Source organism: Lonchura striata, chromosome 9, assembly GCF_046129695.1.
Source record: "Lonchura striata isolate bLonStr1 chromosome 9, bLonStr1.mat, whole genome shotgun sequence".
In the NCBI taxonomy this organism is placed as follows: domain Eukaryota; kingdom Metazoa; phylum Chordata; class Aves; order Passeriformes; family Estrildidae; genus Lonchura; species Lonchura striata.
In genome coordinates, this window is record NC_134611.1 from 20546178 (window position 1) to 20571497 (window position 25320).

The window sequence follows — 25320 nt, forward strand, 5'->3', positions numbered from 1 at the left end:
CAGTGCAGCAGCAGTTTAGTTGAACACCCATGCGGTTCTTTATTCACACTTCATTTATATGTATATGGCTCTTATATTTGCTCTGGCTCCCATTGCATAAGTCAGAATTCTGGATTTCCATTTTAAAAACAAGAATCATTGGAGAATTGTCACGGCCACCTTATAAAATTCAGTCTGTGTCCACATCAGTTTTACAGGAAATCTGGATATGAATCCAACAGGAGGGAAACTACGTGTAAGAAGGTCCATCTTTTCACAAACTCACGTGCAGTTCTGGAGAATTTACCAGGGGTTTGAGTGAGAGCTGGGTCCTCACAGCAGCCAGGACTATTTGTGAGCAATTTAAAAGAAATAGCCTCTGTTCAGTCTTCCCATCCCACTTTCATATAAAATAAAAGACAATATTGGAAATTCTGCAGTTCCTCCTTTAGAGGATGACAGAAGCTTGAGAGTGGGTGAATTGCTCAGATACAGCTGTAATTGCTTCTTTATAACACAGTGTATTAATGGTAGACTTAAAATTCAGCTGTTAAAATCTGCTTGCTTTTAACTTAAATGTACTGACATTTTTTTAATTATTTTTCAGGTTAACAAACAGAAATATTATTCACAAAATGCCTGAATGGACTCTCATTGCTATTGTTTTGTTATCTGTGTAAGTACCCTTAAATGTCAAATATTCTTATGTGCAACTGTCTTATTAGCATGTTGGAACAAGATGTAATTTTCAGGTAAAAGAAAAGAAAGACTTAATGGAACTAACTGGAATCAACAGAAATATTTCTTTCATGCAAATGAACAAAATTGTCTTGACAAAACAAAATTGTCCTCCTTGCATCAAATGTTATCAATGGACAAATTTATGTTAATAAAAAAGTAAAAGTAAAGCTAGGCTTTAGGGAGTTTTAAAGAGGCCTTGCCAGATGAAGTGGGAGTATAATTCACCTTCTTCCATTTGCTTCTGACATACATTCTTTCCCTCTCTGACACTGGGACAAAATAACATGTATATTGTAGTATTTGGATTTCACATAACTGTTAGGCTTTTAATTTTTCATTTTGCTTCTAATTTCTTAAAAGTTTTCACTTTTATGATTAAACTGAAATTCTTTCTATAAAGATATGTGTGCTTCTAAATAGGTATAAGCATTCTAGCAAACTTCCTTTAGAGGGGAAATCTCTTTTAGCAGAATTCCTCCCAAGCACAGTATTTTATTTTTGAGGTTAAGTACTTTGTTGGTTAAGTACTACAGTGCCTACAGTCCTCCTTAGCTTTGTTTTACTTCCTGTAGAATTAAATTCTTTACAATGATTTCCCTGATGGGAAGCCTGGTTGTATTACAGTGTCTTTCAGTAAGCTTCTACACAGAAGCATGAGCTATAACAGCTGTATTCATATGCATCAGTTTAGTTCTTTAATTAGTATTTTGCAAATTCATGTACATTTCTGAAGTTAAAGACACAGACTTTACAGTCTGTGTTGAGCAGACAAATTTGTATTAAAAGGTGAACTAATGTTAAATGTTTAAGAAATCCCTGGTGGTTTCACAGTGTCAGACTCTGCCTTCCATTAGGGTTAAACCATCAACCAGCCTTTGTATATCTTGAACATGAATTACGAGATTGCAAAAATCTTTATTTCTGAGTCTGTTCATGACTGTGCTGCTGCTGCTTCTTTTGGGCTTCCTGGGTCACTGGAGCCTGTAGGACAGAGAGGTACTTAGAGACATTCACAGGTCAGGAAGTATCGTGGGCCAGCCTCACGGCATGCCCAGCACTGCACTTACTTTCCTTGATATTACTTCAGTCTGACACATTGTTCTGGCTCTGCTGTCCCAAGGAAGATGGTACCAGCAGGCATTAGAGCAGGCTTCAGCGAGCCTTACATCTGTGTCACCCAGCCAGATACCGCTCAAATGATTCATTAAATCAGAACACAGAAAGTAACTTTACTTGAATGCCTTGGCATAAATTTTTTATCAACTATAAGAACAAATCTTTTGTCATTTTTACTATATATTCGTATGGTTGAATTGGTAATTTGTGAAACAGATCTTATGAATTTTTCAAGTAGTTTCTGTACAGCTAAGGAAATGGTGTCTCTTTTTGATCAGAAGTTAAAATATGTCGCTGTCTCTGCATATGATGAGCTGTAAATGTTTACATAAGTAATGATTGTTTTACAGCTGCTTTAAAATGTTATACAAGTAGTAGGCAGTCCTGGTGGTAGTCAGTATAAGCAGAGAAGCAAGTCTCTTTTTTACCTTTGCTTACTAAAGGTCCATCCCTAGAGAAATTAATTACATTTGATCATTAAAAAGACTAGATTTTATTTATAATATTAGTGAAATCAAATAAAACCGCTGCTGATTTCTGCTTATTGTAAGGTTCTTACAAGCTCACGATCTTGAGATTTTTAACAACTCTCAGCTGCCTCTTAGGAGAGCATGTGGAAGAATGCAGGTGGGATAGAATGTTAAGATTCCTCTAATAAGATTATGCATGTTACATTATTTCCAGAAAGATTAAAGTAGAACTTTAATTATTTGGAAATTCTTGAATATTTGGAAAAGCTTCAGTATTTAGTCCTGCCAGGATTGTGTAGGGAAAGGGTACTGAGGATGAGGACAGCCCCTCACAGCTCCTCACTCAGGCCCTTTCTCACCACCTGCAGTCTGCCAAGGTATTGGTAATTATTCTCATTAAAAGAATTACACCCTATTAAAGTCTTCTCTCTTAGTTGTACTGAGACATTATGCACATTGTAGCACATCTACTGTTATTTAGATCTTTGAGTTGTGTGGGACCTGAGTCAGAGGAAGTCTTTAGTAGCTTCAGCCACACTTTTCACATTTATTCACAGGTCTTGACCTGGCTTCAGACATAGGTATGACATATAAATCACATTTCTGTTGATTCCATTTTACTGCTAACACTAATCAGTAAAGCTGCATAAGCAGCATCCTGGTAGAGGGTAATGCTTGCTCTTTCCAGGTATGTGCCAAACCACACTACAGGTATCCCAGGGTGCAGGGATTGCAAGAGGGCAGAGTGAGCTGGGTTTCAAGGTATACCTCAAAAAAATCTAAGACTTCAATTATTTTTTGTTTTGTATGAAAGAGGGCAAGGTTGTTTGGTTTCAAGTAGCAACTGTTGGACTTTGCTTGCACCCTATTTTGTGCATCAATGTTGTGGCTCACCACTTCCTTCTCAAACATATATGGCTAGTGCTGAGGACTTGGTGTACTTAACTTCACAGTGCACTTTCAGAGTGCCCCAACCCTTTCTGTGTAAGGTACTGGACAGAATGACTGTTAGCATTATGGCTGTATTGGATTCTAGTGTACTATGATATGATTGTGCTATCCTCTGAGTGTGCTTATTAACTCTTTGTAGGATACATGGTGATGGATATCATTAATGCCTAATTTTGGTGCTTAAATTAGACCCTAGGTGCACTTCATAGTCTGCAGATCCTTGAAAAGCTGCTGAAAGTACTTATGTGCCCTTGGGTCTACTGACTACAAAAGAAAGAAAACTGGGCTTCTTATTCATTGAAATAAAGAGCCTGGAACTGGACAGTGTGACATGTCTCAAAGTATAAAATGTTGGCAGTTTCAATAGTGGAATATTTCATGTGCCTAGTGAACAGTTGTTTATATTCAATCAAGTTATTGTATAAAATATGAACACAGCCAGTGTCTGCCTTTATTGAAAATCTAGCCTGAGGCACTCCTATGAATATAGCACATTCAGCAATGCTGAATCGACCTTGTTAGAGTACACTTGGACAGCCAGAGCTGTATGTTCAAACAGTGGTATTCATGCCTGTCACGGAGTGGATGACTCTTAAAAATTACTTTTATATCAAATTTCTTACTTATTTGTAATTTGTAGTAATTTTGGCATTGGTTGATTTTGGCTTCTTCCTCTTACATTGTTTAGTATGTTAAATAGAATTTTTTGTTCTAGTAATAGCTGCTTTATAATATATTGTAAACTAGAATGCAGAAGTTCCATCTTTTTCTGCCAAAGAACTTTGCAAGATACCAAATGAAGCAGATAAATAGATATAAATACAGTAGTTCAAGAATGGAGAAAGCAGTGGGAGGATTGGTTGCTATACAAGCATGGGCACTTTCTGTTTTTAGTGTATACCCCTGGCACAGACTAATGGAAAGCTTTCAAGATATTTTCAGGAAATGTCTGCTTTCATCTTACTTATCTGAGCTGGCTGGTTCCAGTGAACTGTGGTCAGCTTCATCTGCAAAGCCTATGCAAGAGGTTCCCCCACTAAAAGCTTTGAAGCATTTCAAAATGTTCTGGGATTAGTTTATAAGCATTTGGCTGCAGTATTTATACAAACTCAGAATGACCATGATCACTAAACAAAAGCCATCATTATATGTGTGCAGCCACTTTAGATAAATGTGTCATGTGGAGATGTACTCTAGAGGTTTACTCTCTTGGAGATAACAGTTCAGGAACTGGAGAATCTTGGGTTCAAGTATGTATTTTTACTCCTCTGCACACGAGAGCACATCTATTGCTGAGCACTGACATTTCTAAGTCATTTTAAGAGGAATTTAGATGTTTCTGATATCCCTACTGTGTTCTTATCTAAAAATGTGTGAATGTTTGAAATGTATGAATCTATTGTATGAATATAGGATATGAATCAGACTTGCAGAGTGACTCTTTTTCCTACAGAAACCACATACAAGTCAGCTGGATGATATTTTATTGGGCATGTCTGATGATGGAAGTTTGGTTCCAGGTTTCAGCTGAGAAAAATCATTCCTCATTAACCTAGAAATACAATTGTTTTCCATTTTGAAACAGAGCAGAGTTTGCAGGACCAAGAATCCAAAGTGTCTTTCTATAAAAGCATTTGAATGTGGTTATAGTGTTGTGTTTATCTGTAGCGTTATATTATTGTGTGAAATAGAGAAAAGGCAACTTTGTCTTAATGCATTAAAAAGATCTTCTTCCCTTTTTCTCTTAATTTTAGGCTGTCATTTGGTAGGCATGAATTCAAATAGATTTTCTGTTAAGCAGTTTTTAAGTCTTTTGAGCTTGATTACTTATCAACAATTTCTAAGCAAACTTGAAGCTGCTTATTTAGCATATTGTGGACATGATCAGTATAATCTTATTTCTTTCTGGCATGTTCCAGTATTACTTAGGAATCATATACAGAACAGTACCATGAGGGATTTCAGTGTTGTTAATTGGGATATTAGTCAGTGCCAACTTCAAAATTAATTAAATATTAAATATCTTCCTCTTTCATAAGGGAGAAAATAGAAGAAATCTAAACAGTTTCCAATCAGGTGTGTATCCTGGAACACGAAAACCCCCACTGTTGCTGCAGTGATGTTTTGCAGGAAGTGACACTGTGAATTTCATCGCAGCCCATGCAGCTGCAGTCTTTTCCATGCTGGTATTCTCATGGGTAGCCTTCTAAATGGGGCATTTGGATGTGCTGTGTAATTTTGATGTATGCCCAGCACAAACTCTCTGAGTCCAGGATAATTAGTTCCTCTTTACGGTGCTGGAGCCTGGCTTCATCAGCAGGAGTGGAGCCTTAGCACACGCTGTGCCCTGGACTGCTGCTGCAGTTAGGGGTTAGGAGGGTTGGCTCAGAAAGCTGGCAGCTCTGCACCTGCGACCTCTGCTGCCCAGTGCAAGGGAAGAGCAGGGGCATGGCTGGCTGCCAAGTGTCTTGGAAATCCCTCCAAGAGATAGAAATCTGCATGTTCCCAGCAGCTGTGTGTGTGGGCATTCAGACTGATATCATGCACAACCAGCAGAGCTGGTGTGCAGAGTGCATCACAGCTTTAAATTGTCCTTTGTGGTAATGTTCTGACAAATCTTTCTGTTAGAATCTAGAAATACTTTTATGTCAAACATCTGCTTAAGTCTGTTGGCAACCTTATATCCCAAATATACTTGTGAATTAAGAATATCATAGTAGGAAAATTACTTTCTTCTGACACTTCATTTTAGCCTTTTGTGTGAGTGAGTTGTTGCCACGTGGGTTTCAAGCTCTGACACAGCGTGCCAGATTTCAGAAGGCTCCTTCAGCATGTTGACTCACTGGGGAGCTGACTTGGTCAGTGGAGTTCATGTCCCACTGAACTTTATGCCACAACTATGATCAAGCAGATGGAAAAATTGCCCAGAGACAGAACCATTTTAAATTTGTTTCTTTAAAAGTTATACTTTTAGAAGATTTCTTTTGTAATATCATGTTTTTCCTCGTTCAATAATCAGTGCTTTGCTTATTGGAAGTCATGTCATAAGTAGCACAGTGGCATAGAATAGTTGCATAGAAAAGGTTGTACAATGATATAGACAGCTGTGAACTAATGCTGCAAGTAAGACATTAGTAGCTCACATTTTCAGCTGTCCTAAACTTAGTTTTAAACTAAATGTATTTTAACTTCATCCACAGAGCAAACTGAAATGTTCATGTTTCAACTGAATCCTGCAGCTATAGCCCTATGAAAATATACTTGCTTCCTCATTAATAATTAATCTTAATACATTCAATGCAAACATTTTATCATGAAACACTACCCTCCTGTTAAAAGAAAAACATGACTGGCACACACTTGCATCTTATATATTCAGAATTTAAATTTTATCTTAGTTAATTTTGTAAAGAACAGCCTCTATTAGTGGGGATATAAGCAGTGTTTTTGACTAACAGTAAACTTCACTGTGAAACAAAAATCCATGTTAATTTGGCTTGTTTCTAAAACAAACAAACAAAAAAAAAGTAGAGATGCACATCACTGGAAAGGTTAGTATAGCTTCCTGTCATAGCTTCCCAGGTATTTTGTACCAGCAGAGTTTTTAGTATGGATTCTGGATGAATGTGTTTGATTCTATGCATGTAGTCACAATGGTACCTCTAGTAGGCTGAATGGTGTGTCCTGTTCTTCAGCACTGAGATAAATTGTGGCCAAAGTAGAATTACTGTATTCCTTAACTCTTCTGGAACCACTATAACAGAAAAACTTGGTAAAAAAATCCCCATGAAAGAGCAGTATTGTTTGAAGATCTCGTCATTCCTCTCTTGTGGTGCTTGATGCAGATTTTGGAATGTAAAACCTTACAACACTAAACAGTAAAGGTGTCTAGAAAGGCAGTATTTCATTCCAGAGATTCTAATTTTCTTTTTCATATTGCTGTTGAAAATGTCAGGCTTGACATGATAGACAATATTTTTCTGTGAAGCGTATGATGGTTTTTAAGGAAGAAGAATCCTAAAGGTGATTAAAAACCATGAAAGCCCTAAAAATGCTGCTTTATAATTGTATTATGTCTTAGAAAATAAACTTATTTGAATGATTGAGCTATTATAATTTGCTTGGATTAACAGAGCTTCACAGACCTGCCTAAGGACTCAAAGTGTCTATGTTAGTTGGGGGAAATAAATGCATTTTAGTTTTCATCTCAATGATGTTATATTGGAGAATATTAGTGCTGCTACAATATGGTGCCACAGTGATGAGGAATAAAGTGAAAATTACTCAGACACATGAAAATTTGGAGGGGAGAGGAGAAGATTAACTTAGAGAGGAGCCTAATTATTTTTATGTGATAATTGATAGTGGACAGTACACTAATGAAGGAAAGGAAGGGATGAAATGGATATCACCCAAAGATGATGTATAAAGTGCTTCTCTAGACAGTGGGCTATGATAAAGCTCTCAGAATTTACAGACAATCCAAGCCAGTGCATTTAGCATCAGGACAGATGCATCTTTTTACATGTGTACAATTAAAAGAAATACTGGGGATAAGAAGACTGCAGCCAGTCAATTAACCAGAATGTTGTGTAAGTAAACATAATCATATCTTCATAGAATTTTGCCTGGCACAATAAAAAGAATCTAGAACAATCATGTCTGCAGCAGTACATGGTCTCCTCCCATTCCTCCCACAGGAAAATGTGCTTTAATTGGCTGGTAGCAAATATAACCTACAGCATGTGGAAGCTTATTGCAGAAACTGCAAAGTGTATATGTGTAATTGCATATTATAGGTGCAAAACCAGCATCAGTGCAAAACGTGCAGATGCTTGGTTGTTTAGAGGCTTGTTTCATTTTCATTTTGATGTATACCACCACACTTACATCCTATGTTCCACAAAAATGCACATTTCGCTCTCTTCCACGCTCTGTCCATCTGAACATTTTAAGACACTGAATAGATCTAGTTAATTCATTATAAAATTAGGTATTTCTGAGATGAGGTACTAGGATTTTTAGAAGTTAATGAATAGTTGAGGTTTATCTGGCTCTTCCTATTTGTTCCAAACCTCATCACGTATTCTGCTGGTTTTAGGCAGGTGTTTAGTTCAGTGTACTTTCACCAGTCGGTGTTAATTGTGCTCCTTTTGCTGTAGAGCTGGTAAGATTGAGATTAAGGGTAGAAAAGTGATTTACAGGAGATCATCAAGCCAGTAATAGATTAGAAAATAAAACAACCAGGAAAAGGGTTTGGGGTTTTTTTGTTTTGGTTTGTTTTTTTTTTTTTTAAACCTACTGTGTGCTGTTATTTCTGGGAAAACATACTTAAGGATTCTTAACTTTCAGGGTTTTCTAAGAACCTCATTTTGAGAGGTCCAAAACCACAATGACATTTCTTTTCAAAACTGGGAAGGGCAAGTAGAAAAGTGTTGAGGTTGTTATGTTTAACTTCTGAATAAAAAAAATTTGGACACAGTGTAAGCAAGGCTGTTCCTAGCATGTCTCTTTACTCAGCTGCATTATTACAGGTGCTTGATCTGTATACTGGACTGTAATCAGGTTACAATGTTAAAAAGTTGTGAAACTAAACTATGATCAATTTTATGATCATGGTTTTCCTAGTAACTGAGCACAGGTGAGTACATTTTATAAAGTCAAGTATCAGCATTATTTACCTAAGCATATTGCATTGTAGCTGTTTTAACTTACTGCAAGTCAGTATATTTTATTCTGTCTTTTAAAATTTTTTTTCCTACTTACATATCACTAAGGTAATAAATTGATAGGAATATGTATATGTGGAATAATTAAGTGCAAAAATGGAGATATATATATAGAGAGGGAGAGAGAGAGATTAAAAACAATGTTTAATTGATACATGAAATGTATCAGATATGAATATAAAGGCATTGTTTAGATATGGAATTGTTCCACTGTATGTGCACAATAATTCACACAAAGGTTTGTATTTTACAAAGTACTTAAGCGGTTCAGGTTCTCAAAAGCTTACATTTTAGCATTCTTTAATCTGAGATTTACACCTGTGCTTAATTTCATGTAGCTAGGTAATCCAGATACATCAGTGGCATAGATTCCAGTATTTGAGGTGTCACAGGAACACCCTGTGGAACATAAAAAGGAAAAGAAGACTGAAAAATATGAGAGGATCAATTTTAAAATAAATGTACTAGATTTAAAATTTTGACTAAGTTAAAGAAGAGAGGGAAATGAGAATAAATTATCAGACTGAGACGTACCTTTGAGCTGTCAGCTGGTTAGCAGGAAACAAGCTTCAAATAAATGGGGCTCTTTAAACAAAGCTTGTCCTTGAAATGTGTACATAAGAGACATAGATTTGTTAGGGAGAAACAGCTGATAGTGATTTCTTCTGGGTTCATATTGGGAACTTTTTTTTTGTCTTAGTATTATACTGATAAGTAAGCTAAAATAAAAGTTTGTGGAACAAATCCCTTTATGAATGCTGGGGCTTTAAATGGCACACAGTAGACATTCTAATGCTTTGTGTCTGTGAGCTAACGCTGGAGTCATCTTTGGAATATGGTAATGTGGCTGTGTACCATGCTTGATTGGTTTTTGAGAAAATCGCCCTGCAGTCATACCTGGTGTACAAAACAGTGAAACAAAGTCTGATCCACTGCACTTTGTAGAAGAGAACTCTGGATATTTATGAGCTGTTACTGATTCTGTTATTTATGAGGTGGTATTGAGATAGTTTTGGTGCTTCCTTAATCTTCTTGCCTGTCTCAAGGTCTTTCTGATCCACTGTTAATGAAATCTGGAAGTGCTGTTTTGCATATAATTGCCAAAGTAATTGTTTTTTGCCACACCTATATGATATTTGTGTTGATGGCAGTCTTGCTAGTTATTTAAAAATGACTGGGTGTTTGAAAATAGAGCTCTTAAATATCACTACTAACAAGAAGCAAATAAAACCATTCCATATTATTACTGTGGCTTTAAAGGAGTCATGGGTCCTGGAATGTTTGTTACTCCCATTGTTATTAGCAAAATTTTTCCAGTGCATTTTCTCATTAGACAGTATTAGACAAGTACTGAGTTTTTCCTTTTTTCTGTCTTTTTTATCAGTGCAACATTAATTACTATTAAATTTTTTCATTGCAGGATCTTTGTAGTTATACAGCTGTTTGTTATAAATAAAACTAGCAGCCGATGGAATGATTCTTAACTTTCAAGGGAGAGGAAGAAAGTGGCATAAACAGTGTATCCTGATACTCATATGAATTGTTTGTTTGTTAGGTTAAAAAAACCCCAAACATCAGGAACATTTGTATTTTCTTAAATCCATTTTAAATTAATAATTTTTGTACCTGATAAAGTAGCTTTAAGTCTATGGCCTCAACTCTTCTCTCCTGCATAGTTCAGTTAAAGCATTTAAATGCCTTCCAAAAATTTCCTTATACAGCTTACTGAAACAACAGAAGTTGAACTCTCATACAAAAGGAAAGACAAGAAATGACTGCTGATATGGAATGTTAGAGTGAGCCTGAAAGTATTTTGCAAATGTGCACTGGGCTTCCAAAGCCCTTGTGAGGAGAGCATGGTGTGCCATGAGGAGCTGTGCTGCACAGCCTGTGCCCCAAAGGCTGCCCACTGGCCTCGGGAGGGGTGCCCGGGGCTTGGGCTGCTGCGCCTTCAGCTGTGCCCCAGCCTGTCCTCTCAATTGCCAGTCGCCTGTTTGGATAACTCATTGAGGGGAGAGGGTGGGGGTAAGAAGGAAAGAGAGAAAAACAGATCCATTGTCTTTTTTTTTCAGTTGATAGCAAGCACTTCCATCAAATGCTTAGATAACCCCTGGTGCTGTAGAAAGGCTTTCCTTTTACTGTTAGTCGTAGCCATCCAGTCATATCTGGCTACACCTCACGCAAAATGTTGGCCCCATTAAAAGGGAGGGGAAGTTGACTTGTGTCTGGACAACAGCTACATGAAAAGTGTGTGCTGAAGGTGAACTTTACATGAAGAAAAAATATATTTGCCTAACTATATACATAAACATAGAACATATTTTTTGAAGAGACTTGTAGAAGCTGCATAGGAAAAAATAAAGGAAGTGGAAACAATTAACAGAGTTAACATTTGGATTAACCTTCATTTTTTGCTGTATACTTGGATTATATAGGAATTTCAGCCGTTGATTTTGAATCACTGTTGGTAGCATTGATTTAAATGTAGTGGACAAAAATTTTAAAGCATGAATAATTTAGTTTTTGTTGCCATCAGAGGATTAAAGTGCCTGTGCTCGATTCTGTGGACAAGTCAGTACACAATAATGAAAAGAAGTTAAATAATAAATAAAACATAAGTTGCACTTCAGTTACAAAATTCTTGTTTTTATGATGAGAATAGAATCTTCAGGCTATATTTAAAACTAGACCAGAAGTGGCTTTTTTATTTCAGTAAGAAAATTGCCTGTTTATTTCTGCCAGTTATTGCTATTCAATGCTGTGGGCTTTAGAGTGTTTTATCTTTCATTAAGAAAATATAATACAGAAATATATTGGGAGAGATTACAGAAAACAGCCCCTGAATGCCAGTTTCCTCTTTGACTGATAGGATATGATAACAAAAGGCCCCAAACTAGAGTCTACTTTAATTGCAGAGTTGTAAGTGACATTGATCATAATTACTTCTTTCCAGTACTAGTATAGTTTTATTTAAAAGACTCAGTACCTAAAATATATTTAAATACTTTTGCATCTTGTTTGTAAGTTAGATGCTTCCAGTTCAAGTTTGTCTGTCAAATATTAATGTGTTCTAATGGAAATTGTTCACTCTGGAGACAGCCTTTTGCTTTTAACGGTTTGGGGTTTTTAATGTTGAGTTTTTTAAATCATGTTCGAACTAAAGATATAAGAAACAAGTAGGATTTGGGCTTTTTTTTCACTAAAACTACCAATATAACAGCTAAATTATATAAGTTGAGGATGTAATATTTTCTAATTTATGAGCATATGTTTAAACATAGTAATTAAGTATAACCACTTAATTACACCAAAGTTTTGTGGGGTTTTTTTGTTGTTTTTTTTTTTAAACTCCCTGGTGTTGCATCTTTATCTTACAGCTAGACTCATGTTGTGCTTCAGATCAGCTTTCTGTCCAGTACTAACTCTGGCCTGATGATGCATCAGGCTTTGGGATTTAAGGTACTTTACTAACAAAATTGCAGTCCCTAGACAAGTGTACTGAATCTAGTGAGATAGTGGAAGTGAGAGATTCTACCTCAAATTAAGCAAGCAGCCAATGTATTGTGAAGAACACTCAAAATTACAGTGATAGTTTCAACTTACTCTTCCCAAATGTCTGAGTGCCTTTGGGTAGGGATTCCTTAAATGGATAAATGCAGCAAGTGTTGGAGTTTACCCCATCAGCTGAAGCACTATTGTAAGTGATTGATACATGGCATCACTACAGCTGCATGTACAGGCTGATGGTCTGTGGGCTGCAATGAACATCAATTCACTGAGTTTTATTGCTGATGTTTAACACTTGTTGGATTGAGTCAGTCTAGCCAGTTGTCTTAAACAAAAAAATTGCTTTTGTTTAATTAATTGTGTCAGAGACTTCCTTAAAAGGAGCATAACTAAAATGGAATCTGAAAATGTATTCTATAAAATTGCTATATTAAAAGAAAGGCATTTCTGACTAGTAAGATTTTTATTGTACTGCTAAGCCCATCAAATCTGTGACTTAATAGTAGTGCAAATATATTTGGAGTGTTAAAAAAAAACCCAAAGAACCAAAACACCCCAGTGCTTCTGTGGTGATGCAGTAGAACCCATTAGAATGGCATGGTTATCTGCATGGTTATAGCTTGAGCAAGAGTCTATTGGTCAGAGATTTGTTGGCACCCTTGTAGCACACATGCAGTAGTCTGTGTCTGTGGTTTTGTTGGGGAAAGGGGGAGAATAATGCCTGTAGTGCTGCCAGCTCTTGCATCTGTTCTGAAACAAGTGTTAAGGAAAACGTTTGTGATCGTTCATTAGTTCAACTCCATCATTCTTATAGAAAACTAGTTATCCATGATCCTGGTTATGATGATCTTAAAAAATTAAGTCTGAAGTGACTAAAACAAAAGGTAGAAAGAAACAGAGAACAAAAAACCCCAAACCCTTATGTTGTGGTGGTTATGTTAAGAGTCTTATTCACAGTGCTTAAATACTTATGTGACTGTATTTTTACCCCTGTTTTCAGGTGTCTGTTTCAGAGAGCTGTAACTGACTGGTAACACTGTGGTGACTTTTAAAATTTTTAATGTTTTCAAAGGGAATCACAAAATTAATCTTAAACAGAAGGTCCAGAAAGCTTTCCCTGAGATCCAGTGGCTGGGGGAAAGATAGCACTGGACAATTGGTTTGGGTTTTTAGAAAGAATATTCATACCCCTGGATAGGAAATGTCAATTAATGCTGTTAATTACATAAAAGTTTTATCTTTTCTGAATGTATTCAGCTGTCTTCGTTAAGGTACACATCAATCTAAGAACACCCTACCATATCAATTAATGAAACTTATTCCTAAAATAATTGAGGTCTAACTCCTAAATATACTTGCCAAATGTTTTTGTAAGGCAGCTGATTCATAGAAAGCTTGGGTCTTGAGCTGAAGTACTGAAACTATGTAAACATTTTGTGGTAGCCAGATGTCCTTTAATAGCTTGATAATAATTGATGATTCTTCACATGAATTTCACCTTAGTGGGGTTTTTTTCTTGAACATATAACATATGTGGAATAGCCAGCAAATACAAATTTTATCAATCAGATTGAGTTTGACATTTTTAACACTTTTTAAACGTTACAAATGCCTGTTTACCATATGGTGTAAGTGGGTGTGCAGGAAACTACACTCTCATCAAGTCTGATATACTACTTTTCCATGATACGAGCATGAACATTTCCTTTTAGTAGTCCTTGCTGAAGGCGAGCCTTTGAAGAATGGGTGTGTAATTTCGGACTGTAACATTTACATTGTGTACTTCTGTAGGTGGCTATTTTAAAATCAATTAATCCTTTAGCTGTTCTTATTTTTATTTGACTTTATTCATAAAAGTTTGTTCCAGATTAATGTTGCAACATGTGAAAGACATAACAGAAAAGCAAAATTTGTATTTTCTTTCCACTGGTCTACTAACCAGTTCTTATTATTGTGGTCCCAAGTATCCTATTTCCTGTTTATATTCTACATCTGTAGAAGATGCTGCAGACTTTCAAGGGAATTCTGCAATCGTTGAACTGAAATCCTGTGTGTCATTAAGTTGAATTAGTCATCATAGTTTCTTGAGAGATAAGATCATTTTAATTTTCTGTGACTTGAAGATACTGATTCCAAATTCTGTTCTGGCTTGTTTGCATACAAGTAAGGTTTAATTCAGCTAAGCAGTCCCTCAGTACTCTTTTGTGCAGTACCTCAAATATACATTGGACCAGTGTTTCTTAGAGCATGTAACTTACCACTCCACGCAAACCAGCAACTTCTGCTTGCTCCTTTCCCAGACAAAAGCTTCTGCTTCTGCTGCAGCAGCCACCTGAAACTAGAAAAGTACTCAATGATAACTGCTTTTCAAATGACAAGTTGAAGCATTATTTAAAGGTCAAAAGGACACAGTTTTCCAAGAGAAAAGTGTTTGTACATAGGTTCATAAATATTTAACATGTGGCCCCATCAAGATGCAGCTTTTAACTAATTGCTACAAACTTGCACGTGCCTCTCTAAAATGACTTGTTGATTTAGTCTCTTATTTATCAAATAATCAATAGCTTAATTCATTTTAAAACAAAGTTCAGGTAAGGAAAAAAAATTGATCCATGTCTAAAACTTTTTTTAATTTCCATTTCTCAATATGTAATGCCTGGCAACTTCTCTGAAAATAGCAATACCTGTTTCTTTCTTTCTTGGTGTAAGCTATAAAAGCTACTCTTTAAGCAGAGTGTCTTAAACAGGGTCTGACATTTAAAACATGCTTCTAATTCATGAAACTATGTACAGTGACCAACTGCAGTTCCAAAAAAAAAAAAAAAAAAAAAAAAAAGCATGTGAGCTTCAAATAATGTCTGTGGTAATATCCTCTTAAGCCCATGACACGACTAAGAAAATTCAAGTAAAAATGCATGTAAATCTACATCATGGCCTGGAGAGGTTTACAGTGCTACGTCACACCAGCACTCAGAAAGTCATGACTGTTTCTGCCACCAGTCTTTTTTCATATACAACCTGCATAATTCTGAGAAGGGTGAACTGAAGACAAGTAGAAATGCATCTCCTGGTCTTCCTCCCACCATCTCCAGCCTAACACTGTGCAGTGGCTCCTCTGGTCCTCTGTCAGCACTTGCTGTGTTCCCTGCTGACAAAGCCTCACCATGCAAGCGCAGCCTCCCGCCTGCCTGCCCTGGCCAGGGCCGCTCTGATTTACCAGCCCAGGGAATAACCCCGGGAGCTCCCACCAGGAAAGAAACAGCTCAGTCCTGGCTGGCATGAAGTGCATTGCAAAACCCTGTGGCCTCAGGCCAAAATCACAGACCTGACTTTGGATACTTCTCTTTTTTATATATAGGAGACTTTATGCATAAGTAATTTCTTTCCACACCTTGCCCTTACTTCAAGCATCTCTGAAAGTCCTTATCACCGAGTGTCAGTGTTTGAGAGCTGAACTGTTTAGCTAAATGTACATTCTGAAATGGAATCCAGAAAGAAAATTTTTTTCCACTAATGTTTTTGGTATTTTTTTTTTATTAAGGGATTCTTACTTACTATGTCTTGTAAGGTCCTTTCTTTGTGTTTTATCACTCTTTTTGCTTAATTTGAAATAATCTTCTCTCATGCAGCTTTCTTCAAGTGGAGATGGTCTTAATACCAGTGCCTGCAGGGAGATTGATCTCAGTTGTTACTCACTTGAAGACTTCCTGAGCTAGGAGAGTTCTAGGAAGCTGTAGACTACCTTGAATTTCTTATTAAAAGTATTCATTGCACAAATGTATTCCAAAATAACTCTTTCATGTATAGTGTCAATGGCACTGTTTATCTACAGTATTTGAGACAAATAGCTGTTGCTCAGATAGGAGTTCTTGTTAAGTGATCTTGTCAGTAGTCTTTGGTGTTGGAAGTTTCTTAACATTTAGCATAAGCTTTAATGTTTGATTTTGTTAATTACTTTTTTTTTTTTTAATATTTGGGCTTAGGAAGTAGATTCAGTTATTACTACCTTTGCAATATTTTGCAGAATTAGGAGAAAAAGGAAGGCCTTCAGGATAAAAATATAATTGGACAAATTAAAGGGCAAATGGGAACAAACAGCTCAGTATTCCAGCTCATCTGCATACAGATACTATATACATAGGTGATCTGCATAGTGGTAGCTCCTTCCAAACTGAGGAATTTTATATCTCTTTTATATTTTAGTCATATGAAGAAGTATATAACTTTCACTGTGTGACTGTTTAGGAACTTTTTGGTAAAAAAATAAATAATGACTGGGATCCTTCTTTTTATATGTCTAATTGTACATTCTGCATTTTGTTTATTCTGATATCTGTCTACATTATATAACATCTATGTACAATTGATTAGAGGCATACAAACTACTCTCATTTTTTCTAATTAGATTTTTTAATTTACTACATACTAATAAAATCATATTTTGGTACAGTTCATATTTCATATCATACATACAGTCTATTATATAGTGTAATTAATCAAATGTGACATTATAAACTGCTTTTCTACAATACAGTTGTTTGAACTCACAAGCTTTGTTTTCTAACATCTGCTGCTCAAATGTTGCTTTACTGTATGAAATATGTTTGGGTTTTTTTCCAGATTGTCACAAACAAGTCCACTTTTCAAGAATACTCAGACAAGCCCAATGTACACACAGTTCCTGACCACATTACTGGAAGAACTGCATTTCAAAAATGAAGATATGGAAAGTTTAACAAGAATATTTAGAATTAACTGACAACTTGAATGGTCAGTCAGATTTAAGCTACTTTGTGTGTCTTAAAACCAAGCTGGTTAACCACGGGTTTAATTTTCAGCATTTTGTAAGTATGTACAGTAATGACAGATTGTATCAGCTGGAGCAGAAAATGTGTGAAGCACATTTTAAAGTAAAGAAGTCTATATGGTATGGAAATAAGTGTCATCATTTTATCACTTACAGTAAATGCAGCTGCTTACTTATCACACTTAATCTTTTCATAATGTATGGTTGGTTTACTGCAATTTTGAGGAATTTTTACTACCACAGTTTATTTAAAAAATTGTGTGGCAACAATGGCTAAGACTAAGCAGGGGTTTTTTTTAATTATGACAAGGAAATTTTTATGTTCCATTTTTGCAATATAAAATTGAGTTAAGGGACATATATTTTTTGCATAATGTTGAGATTACATTTTTCATTCCAGGTAGGCCAAAAAATTTAAGAGCAAATACCTTATGTTGATCATACTGAACTGATTTAATAAATATAGCATTATAGTATTGTTACTAATCTCACTCCTTTGTTCCCCACAGAATAACATGATCATCCTAGCATTTCCTACTACCTGAAATAGTTGCACAGAGAACAAAAGAACACCTTCAGTTGTTTGAGCTCTTAAAAATGAAAAATGAAATTTCATATGAATTGTAGTTCTTGCATTTCTGCTTTTTCATTTCCTTCCTATGGGTAAGAATTTTGCAGTCTTGTGAAGAAGCTGACTAACCGCAGTTGTTCAAGGTATGAAGACAAGTTAAAATATGGATCATCTGAAAAGTGTTCAAAAGCTGTAGAAAGAAATTTGGATTGGTTTGGTTTTTCTTGATTTGGAAACTTTCAGTCAATGTTTGTCTACAGGGATCAGGGAGAGACGGGGACTCTTACCCCTGATGGTAAGAGCCGTGCTGCTGACATTTTTCCAGTTTCCCTCGTGCATGGAGCAGGAATCTTTAAGAATGATGACAACAGTACACAAATATGTCTGATTCATAGCCTGTTTGTCTTGCTACTTCTAAGAAAAGGGGTGGTCTTTGAACTTGTGTAAAAGTTATTTTTAAACAGACTTTAGGTGTTACTAATTTGGACTTTTAAAATATATTTTAATAACTACATTTTTTTTTGCTTTCAGTAGTCATTTCATTTCAAAGAGTTGTGTTATTTAGGCTGTGTTTGGAATAGCTTCTGTCACTGATGGATTATAAATTGCATTTTAAAACTAGTCCTAGTAGTTTTAGATTACTAGAATCACTAGTAATTCTTAATGATTCCATAATATGTTTTATTTATAGTTCTCAGATCATAGGACACTGTATTTTGAGAGACTTAAGAAGAAAGTTGTAATTGACAGTGTTTAGTCTGCAGCAAATGCCAGCACTAGTTAAGGCTGAGACAAGCCTTACCAGGGCTGCTGCACATTCACTCAATTTGAAAAACCAAAGTTTATTCCTTTGTAATTGGACTTCTGTAATTGGACACCAGAAAGGAACTTAACTAGTTCATTTCATAATAATCAGAATAAACATGTAGATTACCCCTGACACACAGAAGCTCATGCAGCTTTGCCATGGAAGCTTCACTGCGCAGTAGACTTTATTTAGGTGATGCTTGACTTTTCCAAACTTACATTGTAATGGGAAGTTATGTTCAGTGTAAGTTGTAAAAGCAACAATTTAGAACTAGAACCTTTAATGCAGAGTTACAGCTATGCATTTTTCTAAGTATGCAGTAGGGGGGAAATTGCCCATTATGATCAGAGTGTGTCTTATACAAAATTTGTAAGAATTACTGGATAGACATTGGTTTTGTACCATGATGGAAAAAGCTTACTTGATACATATGGACAGAAGAGCACAATTTAAACCTTGAATTTATATCTATTCACTTCTGATTTTTGGAAGTTGACTGAATTTGTATTTTCAGCTAGTAGATTCTGAGCAAGCCTGTTACATGCAGGTTTACCTTAGGGCACGAAGATTACCTTACAACAGTTCTGCCATACAGAGTACACCTAGAAGGCATTGCAGATGTACATCATACCAGGAATGTGACTGTGTTTCATCAGGTTTGATGGCTCTCATTTGGAAAGTTTTTACACTTCCTGTCAGTTTAGTGGTGTGATTTTTTTTGGTACTTATTTTTAGGCTTGGGGTTCACCACCTACTGTGTAGGAAATGTATGATCGTGTAATAAAAATTAATAGGTTGCAGGCTCAAAGACCATTTTATCAGGGTTCACTATAACTGCTTTTACTGTCTGCCTCAGCAGCTCAAAAAAGCTTTCAGGATTTATGCATCTCTTCTTTCACTGCTTTGTAGTAAGCTCCTTCATTCTTTTCCTTGCCCTACAAGAACAAATTAATATTTCTCCATCCATGAGGCCAGAAGAAGAGTCTGTAGTATGCTGGGAACACCCTAAAGAGATATTCTTCACTTCCTTGTGATGATTTCGTCTCCATTAGACACGAGTAGCACACATGTAAATAAATGCAGAAAGTGTACATATGTACCCAATACTTTTGAATGAGAGAGGCTATAGACTCATCCCAAAAGGATCTTTCAGTACGGCCAGCCTTAACTGGTGTATAAAAATCACAACTCAAATACCAAAAATTCAATTCATTTATGTAGTTTTCTTATGAGCATGCTTTGTAACAGCCTAACTGCTTAGAAATGGTCAAATCTAGATATCTTTTTTTATCCTAAAGGAAATTTCTGTCAGAAGTATCTGTCCTTCAGAAAATGTCACTCTTTCTTAACTCAGCTGGTTTTTGGTGTTGTTCTTCCCCCTTCTCATTGTGCTTACGTTCGCAGACAGATTGTTTCCTTGTGGCCTTGTTTCTGTGCTTACTGATTTTCCTTCTGTGTAAATTAAACAGATGAGAGCAGCTGACATGTGGGTCAGTGGTGGTTTCAGCCTTATCTCAGAATACACTAAATTGTAGTGACTGACTTCTGAGCTGCAGATGTGAAGCGACATCATGGATCTGGGATTTAGGGTAAATGGGACAGAAGCCTTTATTTCTGAACAGCTCTGTCAAAGGGGCATAAACTTGGTAAAGCCATTAGCACCTTAGAGGACAAAGATCATAAAGTCTCAGAAGTCCACTGCCATAACCCTGTAAAGGATCCAGCACTGTCTGGCCATGGACCAGTAGTGGGGCAAATAGAGTTTCTTTTAATAGCAGGGAGGTGGGAAGGAAACCAAACTTATATGTTGATTATTTTTTCCTGACATATATAATTGATTTAGTAAAGAATAAAAGAACAGCTTAGTTTAAAGCTTGCAGCAAAGCTTGCTTCATGCTGTTACAGCTGTTCCACCTCAAAGGAGGAACATGTGACACATACCTACCTGCATGTCACAGAATGGATTTCTTACCAAGTTTTCCATAGCTGTAATGAAATAATCTCAGGAAGAGAACAAGCACATACACAGAGTCACATTTTCTCAACATTATTCAAAGCAGTCTTTGTGTTGGCCAAAGAGGCTGATGGAAAGACTTTTGTGTCTATTTTCACACCGAAGTTCAGTTCACAGCTTGGTAAATACTCTCAGTGTAAGCACTGCACTCTTTAATACTAAATTTCCTAGCATAGAGCCCTTCACTGCTGCCATTTGATTATTTTTGCCCATTGACCATGCTAAACTTATTTTTCTTGGATTTTGGAGAGAAAAAGAGGAGTCAGAGTGATTCATTTATGTTCACCGTTTCAGGAAAGTACAAAAGTCATAATGTAACCCATACACTTTCAGTTTTTTGAAGAGATTGCCTTGAATCTGTGTAAAGGTTCCAAATCAAGCTAGATATGATAATGCAAATTCCTACATTAAAACAAGGAGAAGAGAGCCTGATTTATTTAATTGAAAACTATCAAAACAAAAAGTTCCTTAGCATAACTGACAGGGCTGTGCTGCTGTCTAAACCCAGGGCTAGAAATTTAGATCCACCCTGTCTTTCAAAGGGAGATGCAGGGAGCGACAAGGTGCTGGTACATGCATGATACGTGCCCTGGCCTCACAGGCTGTGTCCACACAACACATACAAAAGTCACCTGTATTTTCACTCTTCAGTCTCAGTGAGTAGCTTCAAAGTGAGACATCTGTTGTGGTTTTAGGGGAAAATAACGGTTTTGTGAATCTTGATGTTCCATGTCCTACCCTTCTCCCCCTATTTTGAGAGAACCTGGACTCTACAAAGTGCAAGAGGGGATGAGCAGCTCAGCTGGACATGTCTCTTGTAACTTTCAACTCTTTTAGAAAAAAGGACTAGCACATCAAAGAGAAGAAAAAGGAAGAGAGAAGGGGAAAGCAGTACTCATACCATCTAAATTTAGGCATCCAAACTTAGGTACCTGCCTGTCTTCATTTGCTTCAGAGAGAACTGATGCTCTTAAATTTAGGGTCTCCAGATCTTACCTTAGTGCATTTTAACTTATAAGAGTTAACACCAAAAGAATTCAAGTGAGTGCCAGTCTTTAGGGAAAGAAAAATAATGCCCCTATGTTGAAATTAGGCTACACTCTAGTTCAAGAGTTTGCCTCTAAGTTCTCCATACTTATTTCATACTTATTTCCATGTTTATTTCTGCAATTGCATGTGAACACACAGTATGGTGGGTGGGGTTTAGCTTGATCTCGCTGGGACAGCAGGTAATGCTGAACTGTCATTTCCAGTGAGCATTAAATATTGAAAACATAGACTCAGCCTCTCCTTTTGGCAAGTCTTAAGTTTCCATTAGAAGCAGATGGTATACAAGGCAGGGCTAGGCACCTAAGTATAAAGACCTCTTGTTTCTCAACTGTGTATCTCTACCACCTGACAGCCAGTCCTCTGATTAGAGTCAAAGGAAGTGGGTGTGTCTTCCATTAGCAAAGGCGGAAAGTAATATTGGTGGAGACTTTTCCTCTCGTGAGTTTTCTTTTTGTGACGCTTCATCTTAGAAGCACTTCTCTGCAGAGTGGATAGTACTTTGGGAGATGGGCTGCCTGAAAGATGCTGTAGAACGTGAGCTGTGGCATTTGTGGTGCTACACAGGATTTGGTGAGATGGAGGGGGATGTGTGTGGGAAACATATCTTCAAGGGGCTCTCATTTAGCACTCTGGTTTCAAAAAGCAAGGGAAAACAGATGAGCCTCTGAGCAATATATGGACATGTGTGACAAATTCATTCGCCCTGAGTTGCTTGTACCTGTAGAGTAGATAAAGTGCAAGCTGGAGTTCTGAAGAAAATAGATAAACTTTGCTATGAGAATTGAATGTGTAGACACCTAGACTTGGTAAGGCTAATCAATCAGAACTGCAGTAAGTGTGGCCCCTGTATGCTGCAGCGGTCCCCCTGTTTGTTGGCTTACTGTGCTCTTGCAGTTCCCTCAAGACAAGAGCTCCAAAGAGCCCCTCTCCAACAACAGGCTAGAGCACAACCACGGGTTCAGCAAAGTCCCTGCTTGGAAGTCAGTCCCCAGGACACTGTAGTAGGCAGTACTTTAAAGGCAAACTCTTTGGTACATTTTTGCACTCTGTGATTACCTGCGGGATGCATGCAAGGATCAGAGCACAAAGCCACTGGGGCTACTGGCTGGTAGATCCTGCATCATCAAATCAATGCTACTTCTGGCACTTCTTCCCTTCTTAAATTTCATGGTGTATGTAGCTGAATTGAACACTTAGTGGGACAGCAGCAGCTTCTTGGGGAGTCCTACAGTTAGGTTAGAATTAGTCATCACTACAGAGAGCTTGAAGGACTTTGGAAACAGCTTTAATAAGCTGCAAACATTAGATCAGGATTTACATCATAAATCTTGCCTTTTTGTTTTACGCAAATAGGAGTGTCTACAAATCAGGTTAATATAATTTAACAGTACAGCAGTTAAGTAACAAAAAGGACCATAATTAGTAGTATTATCTAAGAAGCCACAGCAACCCTGCTTACAGCTGTCAGCTAAGATCTGACTCATCTAAGATATTTTATAGCAACCATATGTTAGGCATGTCTATCTCACCTATTATGCAGAGAAATGATAACGTTTCCTAATCAGGATTTGCCACTAAGCAGGATTTTCCGTAAACACCTCAGTACTGCAAGTGCTAGAGTCAGGAGGAAAACCTTTTGCAGACACTTCTGATTTGTTAATTTAATAAACAGAATAAACGGTTGCAAATCTGTGGCTAGTACTGATTTAGCAAGGCTGGCTCTAGTTCAAAGTGTAGGTACATTACTTTGGCAGTTGAAATGGTAAATACCACTTTAGCACAGAATTCGTGAAGATAATTACTAACTTTTGCATTTCTTGTTCATAATTTCAGATTGAAGACATGCTCTCAAAGCACGTGATCCATTAAAAATACTTTGCTGAGATGGTGCAAGCAAAGTTTTATTGGTATAATATCTGTACCTGCATAGCCAGAAAAGAGAGGGTGAATTCACACCATATAGGAGAGAAAAAGATAAGTTTTAAAATACTATAGTCCTTTGATAACAATGTGGATGGTTAAGCTAGAATAATAATTGCACTTTAACAAAGGCAAAAACTGTTCAAAAACCCAATGACTGTTAATTTTTTAATAAGGATTAGATCCAGTTCACTGTTACACTGAAACCTGCATAAGCCTACACCCCTTTGCAGTCGGACTTGACTCCTTCTTGTGCAAAGGCTGCTTAAATATCCATCAAACTTAATTATTCCCAAGCAGTGTTGAGAAAATAGGGGATAAAGCTGAAATCCCAACATTTCCTTCTGCTCTCAAAAGGGCAGTAGTTTTACTGCTTAAAAGCTTTTTTGAGTACTGAAGAGTATTTTTTTTCCTGAACTATGGGCTCTCGGTACATTTTTTTTTTTAATATATACTTTTGCTGTTTAAGATCCTTGGCTTATAAAATTTCACAACTAGAAACGTTGTTAAAGTGTTTGTTTTTATTAAGATAATTAAGAGCATTTGAAAACTTGAAAAATAAGTGATTTTACAGATACCACATTAGCCCTCTACAGCTCGGGGTCATATATATGTCATTTCTGCTAAGTATTCATTTCTAAGATCCTCCCAAGCTCTGCTTTTTTATCCTCTGAACATCTGATGCTTCTTGTTATTCTTCTATAACCACAGATGTGCCCTCTTCAAAAAACTCACAATCTCACAATGCTAAACTGACAAGCTGAGTGTCAAACCACACACCCCAAGCAGCCCTGAAGAAAAACAGAATCACGCTTGAAGCAAAACAGAATAAATCACACAAATTGTTTCCAAAGAATGAATCTGAAACATTGCAAACTGTGCACAGGCATTGTTTCCTAAGAATGCAAATGCCATTTTTATGATCACTTACACTATAAGTATAGACTGTTCTCTGAAAGAAGAGATTAATTTGAACAACTTTTTATTTCCTTGTTAAGTTTGTTTTCTCTCTCTCTCTGAGCTGAACTGGAGCCTTGCTCTGGGAACGAGCTGGGTCTCCTTTCTGCCGAAAAGCAGCATGGGTGTGCCGGCTGAGGCTGAGCGAGGCCACTGCGCTGGGAGCGTGTGGTTTGTGCAGCTCGGAGCCGCTGTGCACCGCGGCCCTGGGAGCCTGCCCGGGAGCAGCCCGGGAGCTGCCTCCTGCCCGGGAGCTGCCTCCTGCCCGGGAGCTGCCTCCTGCCCGGGAGCTGCCTCCTGCCCGGGAGCTGCCCGGGAGCTGCTCGGGAGCTGCCTCCTGCCCGGGAGCTGCTCGGGAGCTGCTCGGGAGCTGCCTCCTGCCCGGGAGCTGCTCGGGAGCTGCCTCCTGCCCGGGAGCTGCCCGGGAGCTGCCTCCTGCCCGGGAGCTGCCTCCTGCCCGGGAGCCAGGCTCTGGGCACAGCGCGGTGCAGCCATTTGTCCAGCTCTCCATGGCCAGGCTGCAGCAGGATCCCACAGCTCTCTCAGCTGTAGTGCCTCTGCAAGCCATCCCTTCTCCCACGGCCAGGGCCCATGTGGGATGAGACTAAGTCCACAATGCTGTAATGCTAAGGCATCAAATACGTGTAATTTGGCTCGGCAGTAATGCCATAACTTATCTAAAAGGTTTTATGATATTGTC

At 37.4% G+C, this 25320-nt stretch overlaps 1 protein-coding gene across 2 annotated transcripts in view; it reads left to right on the top strand.

The window, feature by feature from the left end:
- The window catches only part of RPAP2 (RNA polymerase II associated protein 2), a 36622-nt gene extending 16460 nt beyond the window's left edge, over positions 1–20162 (top strand). The window contains exons 11-13 of one of the 2 annotated variants that reach the window (XM_021526262.2): positions 587–655; positions 17114–17263; positions 17810–20162. In XM_021526262.2, the coding sequence (XP_021381937.2) occupies positions 587–655; positions 17114–17252 (208 nt within the window). In that variant the 3' untranslated portion in view covers positions 17253–17263; positions 17810–20162. Of the gene's footprint in view, positions 1–586; positions 656–17113 lie in introns of both variants that reach the window. The other variant, XM_021526252.3, reaches the window with a different exon arrangement.
- The last annotated feature ends 5158 nt before the right edge of the window (positions 20163–25320 follow it).